At 38.8% G+C, this 13,136-nt stretch overlaps 1 protein-coding gene across 5 annotated transcripts in view; it reads right to left on the bottom strand.

The window, feature by feature from the left end:
• Positions 1–2,027: 2,027 nt before the first annotated feature.
• The window catches only part of LOC103347436 (uncharacterized), an 81,479-nt gene continuing 70,370 nt past the window's right edge, over positions 2,028–13,136 (bottom strand). For 3 of the 5 annotated variants that reach the window (XM_070064227.1, XM_070064225.1, XM_070064226.1), the window contains exons 18-23: positions 12,156–12,430; positions 9,084–9,245; positions 6,470–6,579; positions 5,505–5,691; positions 3,930–4,041; positions 2,028–2,574 (exon numbers count right to left, since the gene is read on the bottom strand). In XM_070064227.1, the coding sequence (XP_069920328.1) occupies positions 2,519–2,574; positions 3,930–4,041; positions 5,505–5,691; positions 6,470–6,579; positions 9,084–9,245; positions 12,156–12,430 (902 nt within the window). In that variant the 3' untranslated portion in view covers positions 2,028–2,518. Of the gene's footprint in view, positions 2,575–3,929; positions 4,042–5,504; positions 5,692–6,469; positions 6,580–9,083; positions 9,246–12,155; positions 12,431–13,136 lie in introns of those variants that run through there. The other 2 variants (XM_070064228.1, XM_070064229.1) reach the window with 2 other exon arrangements.

Here is a 13,136-nt window from a genome sequence, read left to right on the forward strand (position 1 = left end):
GGCTTCATATATTTGTGGGGAAATGGAAGAAAAAGAGAATGTACATTATCCCTTAAGTTTTTGAAGCCCCCTTTATCTTTGAATTCAAGCACTTGGGGCTCTTTCACCCATGTAGCATACCCAAATTCAGTTTTAGCCTCCTGGAAAATGAAGTGTTAAGGCTGATGAATAAAAAGGATGTGTGTGCTAGTAATGATGCCATGTGTTTTGATTATCTTTAGCAGTCTACAGTAACAGCCCTCAGTAATAATTTTGCCACCTTGTCTTAGAACATGCAGGTATGTCTCATGACCCCTTGTGCAGTCCCATTCTCCACTCAATCTGAGCTTGACCTTGCACCTTGTACCTCTAGACTCTGACCAATGGGTCATTAGCAAATGTGAGGCAAGTGGCAGTTTGAACAGTATTTGGCATCCCTGTTGTAGGAAACTCCTTCCTGCCTATCCAGGAGGCAGGGCTTCTGTGTTCATGCCTCAGAGATCAAGAATGAACCACCATAAATTGAAAGACTCCTAAGCATCTCTGGTAGCACTGGCAGTTCACTGAAAGCCCTTGAGTGACCCAGATGAAACCACAAGGACTATCCAGCTAAGCCTCCAACAAAGCACTAATCACGAGCAAATAAAATGATTAACAAAGTCAGTAAATTGTATAGTAAATTTTATTTCATCAAGAAAAGACATAAACAATAGAATAAATGTAGATTGTCAGATGATAGTTTGAAAGCTGAACTTGTGTAATACTGAATTTTCTTCATCAAATTACTAGACTTTATCAAATGTTATTGTATAGTCATTAAGCTGAATTAGCTTGTTTGAGAAAATACAGTTTGTAATCAGACATTTTATTTATATATTCCTTGATGCAATAGTGAATTACTATGTATATATGTTTTAGTATATTGCAAGTCATCATAAGAATATACAAAATATTAAAAGTAGTTATAGAACTGATAAAAAGCACATGTAACAATGTTTGGTCCTGTGTTTCTTGCTCTATAAAATATTTGAGATTTTTGGAGGATAGTTCTAATTTCATACTTTAGTCACATGAAAAATTAACATTTTCAGAATAACAGTGGTTCATATTTTTAGTTGTCTCCATATTTGATCTTTAAATCCTTTTCTAATAAAGATAAAATTGGAATTTTATAAAGTAGATATTAATGAACAGTCAGATATTCATTAATGAATAGTCAAATAGGTATTAACGGTAAGTCAAACAAGTATTACTGAATAGTCGAATAGGTATTAATGAAGAATCAGATAGGTATTAATGAAGAGTCAAATATTCATGAATGAATAGTCAAATAGGTATTAACAATAAGTCAAATAGGTATTAATGAAGAGTCAAATATTCATGAATGAATAGTCAAATAGGTATTAACAATAAGTCAAACAGGTATTAATGAAGAGTCAAATAGGTATTAATGAACAGTCAAATAGGTATTAACAAATAGGTATCAATAAAGAGTCAAATAGATATTAATGAACAGTCAAATAGGTATAAATGAACATTATTAATGAACATTTGAATATATGTGGCACAATAGAGTTATTTGAAACAAGGCACTTTTATGTATCTGTCATTTTGTGGTTCCATTTACAGTTACAAGATATACTGTGAGTCTTGAATATTTTTAAATGATTCAGGTCATGAATTTGTCTAGGAAGCCTATTCGTTCAGAAAGATTCCTTTGGTTTTTGGGATGTCATCTGTATATTTAAAATTATATGTATATAACATAAAGGAATGTACAAGCTGATCTGTTAAATGGAATTTCAGTTGATGAAAAATAAGTTAGTACTGGAAATATTAAAAAAATTTGGTTGGAAGATGTTCTCAAATTTGTCTAGGGAAAAGTAAACAGTACACAGAGAATGGTGTAAGAAGATAATGAAAAGCATAAAAATAGAATTTAACAGAGGAGTTTTTTGGTCAAAAATTTTTAAAGTCATGCAAATATTTCTGATAAGATGTATTTTCAAAAATATTTTCATGCATCGTGAAAATGTTTGTGAAAATACATCTTATCAGAAATATTTGCATGACTTTAAAAATTTTTGACCAAAAAACTCCTCTGTTAAATTCTATTTTTGTTGTTTTTCATTTAATCTTTCTATACCCTTTTCGCAGGAACCATTTCAAGTCTCCCTTGTGTGTGGGTGATGGTAGAACTAAGATCTAACAAGATGAGCTCATATGTTAGAAGCTGCTCACTGAATGTTCCATTAAGATCAAGTAATGTTAAACATGAAGCAAAAAGTTGGTCTGATTTTCAGGTGTCTCATGACCAGTCTTTTACCAAGAAATCCATTTTATCTAGAAACAAGTTTAAGATGTCAACTAAATTTAGAAAATTCCAATAAATATTTTTAAAATGGTCTTAGAATAATGTGAAAAGAAGTGTATGGTTAAAAAAATCATATGTAAGTATGTAGATGTTCAGAAAGTAGAATACAGAGTTAGAGGGGCCCATACTAGATGTGGCCTTTCCATCCTTCCGTATTTGGGTCTTCTAGTCGATGTATGGGACTTCCATGAGCTCAGAGTCAACAGATAGCTCCATTTTCTCTGTTGAATGAAAAACAAAATGTTGCCTTACTACCTATAGTCTCAAATTCTACAGTCCTCCCACTTGCTAATGAATTGGATTTTCCTAAATATTTCTCCTAAGCAATGAGGTGAATGTCATAAAGTCAGGAAAGGGCACAAATGTGAAGGAACCAAAATAGATATCCTCAAAAATTTCACCTAAACTCTACCCTATTAAATGGAGAACCTGTAGGCTATCACTGGCTAGATTTGACTAGTACTAGTTAGTTAAAGTTTCAAAAAAAAAAAAAAAAACTCTAGTAGCCCTATGAATTCTCCTTTTATCCCAATTAAATTAATTTTCAGCCACTATCTCATTCATCCCTTAAAGCAATCCTAAAATTTAGGTATTGCTTTTATCATTATTTTAGAGGTCAAAAACAGGCTGACAGAGAACAAGGTGATGTTAATGTAGCAAGAAAAATATGGCACAATGTTTTACATTTTGGAAAGCAGACCATCAGAACAGAGGCTATTCTGCTCAAGGACTGTGATTCTCTCAGAAACTTTTCCATGGATATTGAGAATATCCATGGGCCTCAGGGCTCACTGAGTAAGAAGGGGGAAGGAAACTAAAAGGCAGTGCTGTGAGCCCCTTAGTTGAGTTTAATCTGGAGCACATTGATTATATGTACAGAGAACTTCAAACTCCTTGTGAAAAATGGAATTATTATATTTTGCTGACAAAAGTGTATTGGTTCAAAAAATGATTTTCCCTGTATATGGAAAGTAAATATGAAAAAACAAGGCCTGAATTTCAAAATATTTTCCATGAAAATAAGATAAAACTGTAGTGTTGACTGGATTACCTGGATTCCTTCTACCCATGGGGGAAAGCTTCAGTAAGCTCCTTGCTTCTGACTTTGGACCAGTGCAACCCTACATGATATATTCCGTAGAGGAACAAACCAGTGAAAGGGATCTCTCTCTCCCAGAGGGTTTCTGTCTTAACTTAATAAATTTTAAGAAGCTAACATTTTAAATTCCATTAATCTTCATACTTGCTGAGATAATCTCATACAGGGTTCCACCTACCTGTTGTAGGATCCTAGCCCCTATGTCATACAATGTGATGTATCTTGAGGCAGCTAGAATTGACACTATTTTCTGAAATCCAGTGCATCACTTTACATTTTTCTTTATCTCACAACAATGTGAAAACTATCCTTGACCTATGAGCCATATTTTGAACAAGGAGCAGAAGGGTTCCTGGGTCCCGCCTCACTGCCCTTTGGACATGCCGTGAACTCCAAGGGAGACACTGTATAAGAATCTCTCATGACACAGCGGTTGTCTCCGTTTGTAATCAAGGGAAGTTAAATGATTCATTATACCTAAAAGTTCCTGGAAGGTGTCCTCATATTTTGTGTGTCCTCCCATGCAGGAGGTCAGTCTATGTCCGAAAATATTTTTGCAGTTATCAATTAGAAATTGTATAAGAGTAACCTGTTAGATGAAGGGCAACAAGAGAATGCACTTTTACATTTGACATTACTATAAATCATAAAACACATAAGAATCTTATAACCCACGAAAATATGTCATTTAGAATTCTAAAACAAATGAGTTGACATAAAATATATGAACCCATTTTTTGTATGAAATGATATGAAAAATCCAGAGCACTTGGACACAAATCTTTTAAAAAGAATAAATTCCTGACCATTGAAACAAAATGGGTGCAATGAGATATCAATATGCTTAGTGCAATAAGTCAGACTCAAAAAAGAAACAAAATCATGTTTTCTCTGATTTGTGATAGTTAATATATAGAATATAAAATTTTACTTGTATTGTAAAATTGGGATCTTTCAATCTGATAATTTTTTATAGCCCTTCTCTTTTTTCATGCAAAAGAGTGGTCTTTTTGTTTTTATTTTTTGAACTGTTAATTTAGTGGAGCAATAAGCCTTTTGGTATAAAGTAATAGAAATATCACAAAAACTAAAAAAAGAAAGAAAGGGAAGATGTAAGGAAGGAAGGATTCATTATATTTTTATAATTGTCTCTATAAACTACATTAAATCTCTTTACATTTACAAAAATATAAATAAAAATAAATACTTCTTATCAGTACATTACCATTATCATTTGTGGTTCAAATTATTTGCAGTTTTATTTCATTGACTACCTGTTTACAGGTAGTATCATTTCCAATAAGTCTTCCTAATGATATTTGAAGTGAAGATATATATCACCATTCCCAAATTTGTAACATACCCAACAAAAACATCCGTGGGAAATTCCCTTCTTAAGTAAAGTATCCTCAGTTTGAAAACAGAGCATCAGTGAATCTTTTCAACAAGAAAGGAGAATGTTGAAGGAAAATTTCTGCCTGCCTAACTGTGGTTTCTCCTGTGCATTGTCCTGCCTCCCCTCAACCTTGCTTGTTGTGATTCCATGGGATGTTCTTAGTTTTTATAATCCACCAGCAGAGATGAAATCAGAACCTGCCATCTCTCTTAATGAATCACAATCAGCAGAATAAGCTAAATGCAGGTGACCACTTTTGTTCAGGCCACCTTGGTTGTGTCACCTGGTTCCTGCTGTCAATACAATTGGCATTACTTGGGTAAGAATGTCTAAAATGGAAATTTTGTATACTGTTGCGCAATCTCCAGTGGTGAAACCCAGCCTTGACCTTGTTTTGTCCAACCTCAATGTCTGAGTCATTTCTAGCACATGGTATGACATTGCTCTCTGTGGTCGTATGTCTCTAGTGACTGAATCCTGCATGAGAAAGGTGGAGTGACTCAGTGCACTCAGTGTCCTGGTGAATACACCACCTGGCCACAGCTGCCAAATGGATGAATGACTCTTTCCCTTCAGAGCAGCACTTAAAGAATGCAATTAAAAATGGTCCCTCAGAATTAATACACAGGATTTCAGATTCACAGTAGAGACATTACCTTTCTCTGCCATTCCATTCCTCTTTCTGAGTTTCTGGAAATGGGTATCCAAAGAAGGCTTGGGGTCATGTACAGTGACAAATCAGACGATGTCATATTATTGAGTGGTGAATGTGCAATCTTGTATAAACACGTGAATAAGCATTCTAAGAGATGAAAATTCATTTTGGGCAGCTGATCTAAAAGCCTAAACACAGAAAAAGATACTCATAAAGCAAGAATTTAACTCAGAACCTTGCACTCACATACAAAATGGAGCACATTGTTTTGGTCATATTGACAAAACAAATGAAAATAGAGAAGAATATATCAGTGTCATCAAAATATTGTCTTCAATGTTTCTGTGAATACATTATATCATGTCTTAAATTGAGTAAATATTATAAATAGCTAATATAACATAAATATATTTAAAATATCTGGCATTCCAGAATGTGCCAAACTGAAAATCTGTTAATAACAAAAATTGCATAGAATGGTTTCCTTAGGTTTATAAGGTAGTAGCAAAGCAACATTGCTTTGTGGCAAGCACTCAAAGGCCATCAGTTATCTTAGAAACTCACTCGAGGTATGAATATGTCTGAAAATTTTTCAGTGAATTCAATTCCTGAGCTCCAGTAGACTGGTGGGTCTATGTTGACAATGTTACACAAAGAACACTGGTCAATTCTCTTACATGTGCATTGAACCAAAGGGTTTCTTTTTGTATAAATATATTAGAGTCCAAGATGTGTACAAAGGTCAAGTCCTCCAGGTTCATAATAAGAGAGAAACATGGACTCACTGACAATATCAAGGCCTCCTTTCCTTTCTAATCTAGCCTCCACGCGTATCACCCAATGAAGTCCTTTTCCCAAGTCATGAGTTGACTCGATAAATTGATAAAACAGAAGCTGATATTTTTCCAGGTTTGCACTGGTTGTGTTTTTCAGACATATCCAGGGGAATAGGTATTACATCATCACCTGAGAATTATGGAAATTCTGGCCTTCTTATTCCCTTCATCCATAGCACCAATAAACTTTTCATACAGCTCGGTCGTAAACAAGCTTCCAGGTATACTTTGGAGAAAATCCTTACACAGATTGAAAAATATTATTATTCTCATGGAAAACATTCTTTGGCTAACCTACTGAGAAAGCATTTACTTAAAGCATGCAGTTGTGTCTACAGAGTTTGGTTACAATTCTTCCATGACTTGTACATGCAGAAGCAGGGGCTTGGACTTAGCCCAATAACACAAACATGAAAATCAGTATCTGGGGAGTGTTGAGAATGAAGACAAATTCTCCCATTACCCAACACTACCTGTTGGTGTGCATTTTAGCCAACTTTTCTGGTGATGAATCACCCTTATGCTAGTTCTTGACAAGTAATAATCACATATATTTTGCCTGTTTTTCAGGCCCTGTGATTTTAATTTTTAGCTGCAGAGATTCTGGACCAAATGAAACAAATACCCACAATGATACATGCATTCACTTACACATGGAAAGTGAGAATGGCACTTTCTGATTTGCGTTGTGTTTTCTCCTTAGAACAAAATTCTCATAATATCCTCACCCTTCTTTATAGACAACCCATTCTCTGCTATTAACCAGGTTCTTGCACAAGTTACCAAAATTCTATGTTTATTTACAGGTTCTTCATTACAACTCTTTGGTTGATACATGTACAATACCCACCAGAAAGAAACGTAATCATAATTGAGATATATCATAATTCCATGCTTTGGTGTGTCAGCGTTGTTTCCTATGAGGTGTCATGAAAAATTGGTCCATATGTGACTGATTTTGATAATACCATGACCTTGAACACGTGGGACTTCAGGGAGTGTGTGTAAGCATGAGAGGAAGTTATCACATTGCCTTACTCATTTTATTTGAATTGGAATCACTATAGAACTCATGAAACATCCTGATAGTAACTGATGGAAGAAATGCCTCCAGGCAACTGTCGTGAATGTAGCCCAGTGATGGTGTACTCACTCCAATGTTCACTGTGGTAGTCTTTGTCACAGATACAGTTTGGAGGACTGAGGACAGAGGAATGAAGAAAAGAGCCACAGTACCAGTCCTCTAGTGCATTATAATGTCACCAGTGTGGAACAGTCCATTGCAGTTCTGTGTGTCTACTGCATTCCCATGGAGTGGGCCCCACGTTTGGAGTAAAGTAATCCTAAGCTCTTCCTGTCTGTGAGGGTTTGGTAGATGCAGAGGCACATTTGATGGGTGTGCACCACACTAACATGCACTTACAACCAGTGTTTTCTCTCTGGTGTTCTGGATCCCATGACCCAGATCCCACATGTTAAGTTAGTGAGTTAAACCAAATCACAGCCCAAGCAGAAGGTACTGAAAGTATTTTCTGCAGGGTCTCAGCATCTAGGCACTTGGGTGGCAAAGTCAATGTGGTCCTGACCATGTGAACAAGTTCAAGTCCATACCTATCTGCTGCTTACATAACATGGGACTACCAAGGACCAGATGCAAAATCAGAGAGATGCTTCTGAGTCTGGCTGGAAAATGAAATCCATTTCACCATACATTACCATACAAAGGGTAATATTTAACTTGTTTCTATTATTTTGGTCAGAGCACAATAGTAATCAAACAAGTCATTATCAATCTATGGCAACTTTTCTTACGGTCAAATAGGAATGGGCAAAAGGAAAGCCCAAGTTTCTCATCCCAACGTAACTTTCAAAACTGGTTTGTATTCTGATCATTGTCTGACTATTTGTGCACTGCTGTCAACAAGTTTCAAAATGGATTCATTCAGTTCGTTTTTATTTTTTATATTACCTTGCATAGAATTGGACCTGCATATCTGTGATTCAGCTTTGTCATTTCAAAGTGGATTTACCTTACATAGACATCAGTTGAATGTTCAGAAGTCCAAACAATTGAGGCTACCACACACACATTTGTAGTCAGAATTATCATTACAAACTTGTGGTGGGTACAAGTTCCTCTATGCAACGGGTAGTGTGGTAAACATGGTAACTACTAAGCAGTATACCAGAGGAGGTAAAAGTGAGTGAATGAAACCATCTTTTCCCATGTCAACTTGGAAGTGAAGGCATAGGAGATAGGCAAAAGCAGGGTGATGAAATCAATGGAGGTTTTGATGGCTCTTGTAACCATGTAGTGAATCGCTGGAAGATAACTGTGTGCTTACAATAGCTCACTGATCCAACATGTTGATAGAAGTTTTCTTTTGGAAATTGTGCCTTTGTTGGAAATTGTGACTGTCATCAAATGCAGGATGCATCTTGGTCAGCGTTCTGAATATAAAAGGGCATGTTTTGATCTTCTTTTATGAACAGTATTAATAACGCTTTGATTTTTTTGATATAGGGTACTGAGGGTGAAGAACAGCAGCATAGTTTCTCTGATCATCAAGGAAAGCATATGCATCCCCTGGGGTTTTGAATAACCAAATGAGTGGCTCCTTCTTGTGTAGTTTGTAACATGTTTTACAGGATCTAAATATTTTGGTCTAATATTGTTCTTGAGCAATCATGGTAGAGAAGATCCATCATAATGGCTTCAGTTCTGTTCACAGACACTTTCTTACCTTTAAAACAGTTGCCACGACATAAGGTGATTCAGTCGTCCAATCTACCGCTTCCCCAGAATTCAGTTTTTCTCTGAGGGTTCTATATGCTTGGCCATTGACACATTTTTTGAATATGCCCTCTGTGATGGAACCCTTCAAATCAATGAAGTAAAGCATATCCTGTGTGTAAAATAAATGAAATAAATGCATCACATCTCATAGCAGGAGCACAGCTCAAGCATAACCTTGTTTGACAAGAGTACACAAGGTTACAGATCTGTAAGGTATGGGATGGAATCAACTTTAAAAAATTCCATTTGGTGTCTGATTACTTTTTTTTTTCTCTTTTTTTTTTATTATTTTTTTGACAGGCAGAGTGGACAGTGAGAGAGAGAGACAGAGAGAAAGGTCTTCCTTTGCCGTTGGTTCACCCTCCAATGGCCGCCGCGACCGGCGCGCTGTGGCCGGCGCACCGCGCTGATCCGATGGCAGGAGCCAGGAGCCAGGTGCTTTTCCTGGTCTCCCATGGGGTGCAGGGCCCAAGCACCTGGGCCATCCTCCACTGCACTCCCTGGCCACAGCAGAGAGCTGGCCTGGAAGAGGGGCAACCGGGACAGAATCCGGCGCCCCGACCGGGACTAGAACCCGGTGTGCCGGCGCCGCTAGGCGGAGGATTAGCCTAGTGAGCCGCGGCGCCGGCTGATTACTTTTTGTACCATCAATCATACATATTTATAGTCCATAATCATAAAATAAAACATCCTTGATGCTTGAGTTCACAATCGGTTCTTTCCCAGGGGATTTATACATTTAAATCCAAGTTCTTTGCTTCAAATCCTCCGTGGAATCATCCTATCGTAAGTTATCATTTTGTGCTCATTCATTCTGAATATCCTTGTAATCTCTAAGTGCAGACATCTTTTTACTAGACCAATTTCTAAGTTTTATCCCCCCGGGATAGATTACATACCCCATTCCTATACATCACTAATTCCAATTCTCCTTTGTAACAAAGTTGAGGCCGGCACCGCGGCTCACTAGGCTAATCCTCCACCTTGCGGTGCTGGCACACCGGCTTCTAGTCCCGGTCGGGGCGTCGGATTCTGTCTCTGCTGTGGCCCGGGAGTGCAGTGGAGGATGGCCCAAGTGCTTGGGCCCTGCACCCCATGGGAGACCAGGAGAAGTACCTGGCTCCTGCCTTCGGATCAGCGCGGTGCGCTGGCCACAGTGTGCTGGCCGAGGCAGCCATTGGAGGGTGAACCAACGGCAAAAAGGAAGACCTTTCTCTCTGTCTCTCTCTCTCACTGTCCACTCTGCCTTTCAAAAAAAAAAAAAAAAAAGTTGAAACCTGTTTCCTCTCAAAGCCTTTTCTCATTAGATTACCTTCTCACTGATCTTTCATTTCTTATTGTGTTCAGTGAAAAAAGAGAGTGTCAGAGTAAGGTGTCTTAAGGCATTTTGAATCAATATGACATTTATTTGCTCAGTGATATGGGGCACAATACATTATTAAGGCTTTCCTTTATCCCTTCCGTGAGGGTAGAGGTGATCATACTCATATATTTGCTTTGCATTAATGCTGAAAGAGGGAAGGACTAGCATATTTATGATGTACTTAACATGATGAATTTTTTAAATGGAGACTGAAATTCCCTACATCATGTAGTGAACAGAGAGAGACACTGGAAATGCTATAGATGCTATTGCTGGCATTATAATCTTGTATTTTTCGGTGATAAATGTCCAAATTTGTACCTTTAAACTGGCAAGTTCTGCTAGAATGGAAGAACAAAGTCATGCCAGTAGATGAGTTTTTTTTATGTTCAAACAGTTGAGAGAAACATTGTTCTCCCGCGAGCCCACGGAGGAGCGACAAGTGGTTCTGTGACTCGGATACGGACTGCTGGGAGAAAGCTGGGAAGGAGAAGGGAGAAAAATAAAAGCCGGGAAAATACCGGAGAGAGAGAGATGAAAAGCCATGAGGAAGCTAGGCTGTAGCGGAGACGAAAGCTAACTGTAGCGGAGACTAAAGCTAGGCTGTGATTCGGAAAAGCTGCGGGGGAGAGAGAGACAGACAAAAAGCTGCGGGAAGAAAGCCGCCGGGAGAGAAAGAAAGCTGCGGGGGAAAAAGCCGCCGGGGGGGGGGGGGCGGAGAAGAAAGCCGAATAGAGAGAAATAAAATAGAAATAAGAAAGCCTCCCCACAACATGGCGATGAGAGGACTCGGATTCGGACTGCCTAGGGCGATAAGCACCTGCGGGCAGCTCTAGCAGAGCAGAGTATGCGCCGTGGGGCACCGAAGACAGGTGCGTATCAATGCCACAAAGAACAAAAAGAAGGGGGATCTGTGGGGAGCAGGGTCCGTCTCCCGCAACATGGCGGGACGCCTGGGAGACAAATAAGTACTGAGACTGTGGACTGAAACTAACTCTATGAGTCTGATCTCCCACCATATGGCGCTGAGAGGGAGTAAAGACATCTTACACAGCTGCTTCGTCAATTAGCTGATTCCTGATCCAACCTCTGATTGGAGGAGAGCGGTGTGCTCAGCACGTGGGCAGCAGAGCACGGATTGGTAGGAGAGGACTTTAAAAGGGGGAGAGAGACAACATGCGGGGCCCCCTGAGAGAGTGGGTCGGAGAGCTCGTTGGTGCCGCTCCTCCGCGAGTGGGGGAGCGACAAACATGAAATCAAAGATAGAGGTGTTCAGTTGTAAGACTGAATAGTCTGGTTGAGAGGAAATAAAAAGATATTTTGAGTTAGAAAAGGATTTAAATACTGAAGATGCCAAGAGGATAATGTGAGGGGAGGTGGGCTCACTGCTATTGAGAGACACCCAGACCAATTTGTACAGGTGTATGGGAGATTTTGCTGAAGCCAGTGACATTGACAAGAGAAATGTTTCTATCTGTTTTTATTTGTTTACTACATGTCACCACAGGGCAATATGTAAATCAGATTATTTTGCATTGAAAAAAATGTCAGCCAAAGTAGGTCGTTGCTCAGTGATTTGTCAATTTGGAGACAGGCATGGATGACGAATCTATTCTTCAACAATGTTTGACTATAGAAGACCAAACTGAGACTTACCAAAATTGACTTTGGAAGTTTGCCGTTTTCACACACATCTTGTAAGAGTGATCCAAATAGCTGTGCTTGGTGGGCTGTGGGCCGAGCGGGCTCTGGTGCCACCCTGTTTTGATTTCTGCCCAAAACACGTGGAGTTAGCCACTTTTTAATGGAATGTTGTTTTTGAGCTGGCTTCAGCTGAGGATCTGAGGAATAAGGCACAGTTTGGAGGGAGAGTTCAATTAATGGAATCTCATTTCCATCATTTCCAGATGACTGCATGTTTCCAGAAATTGCTAGAAAAAGCAATGAGCAATGGTTGTGATGAAAGGTCTACATACTGAAATTGGTTCAAAGCACTCATGTGTTGTGGATCTATTCTTGTCTCCCCACCTCTCATGAATTGGTAGTGAAACCCAGACTTGAAAGACTCAGGTTCAGTTCGTACTGTGGGAATACTTTCTAGACAGTTCCAGCTACAATCGGTTGTACTGCATTAAGAAGTGCTTAGTGGCCAGCTTGGTGGCACAGTAGGTTAATCCTCTGCCTGCAGCGCCAGCATCCCTGGGCCCTGGTTCTACTCCTGGCTGCTCCTCTTCCAGCCCAGCTCCCTGCTATGGCCTTGGAGAGCAGTTGAAGATGGCTCAAGCACTGGGGCCCTGCACCCACATGGAAGATCCAGAAGAAGCTGCTGGCTCCTGGCTTCGGATGAGTGCAGCTCTGGCCATTACAGACATTTGGGGAGTGAACCAGTGGATGGAAGACCCTCTCACTGTCTGTAACTCTACCTCTCAAATAAATAAATAAATAAATAAAATAGGTGTTTAGTATGCTGAGGGGCAAGTATCTTTATGTTAATGGTAATCAGTGGGTTCATGATTCATATCTCTTTTCAAATGAATACAAAGTCATTTTGTATTCAAATCAAGCTAAATTTCTTTCTTTTCCTTTCTTTTTTTATTTATTTGACAGATAGAGTTAGACAGTGAGAGAGACAGAGAG

This window comes from Oryctolagus cuniculus, chromosome 19 (genome assembly GCF_964237555.1).
Source record: "Oryctolagus cuniculus chromosome 19, mOryCun1.1, whole genome shotgun sequence".
In the NCBI taxonomy this organism is placed as follows: Eukaryota; Metazoa; Chordata; class Mammalia; order Lagomorpha; family Leporidae; genus Oryctolagus; species Oryctolagus cuniculus.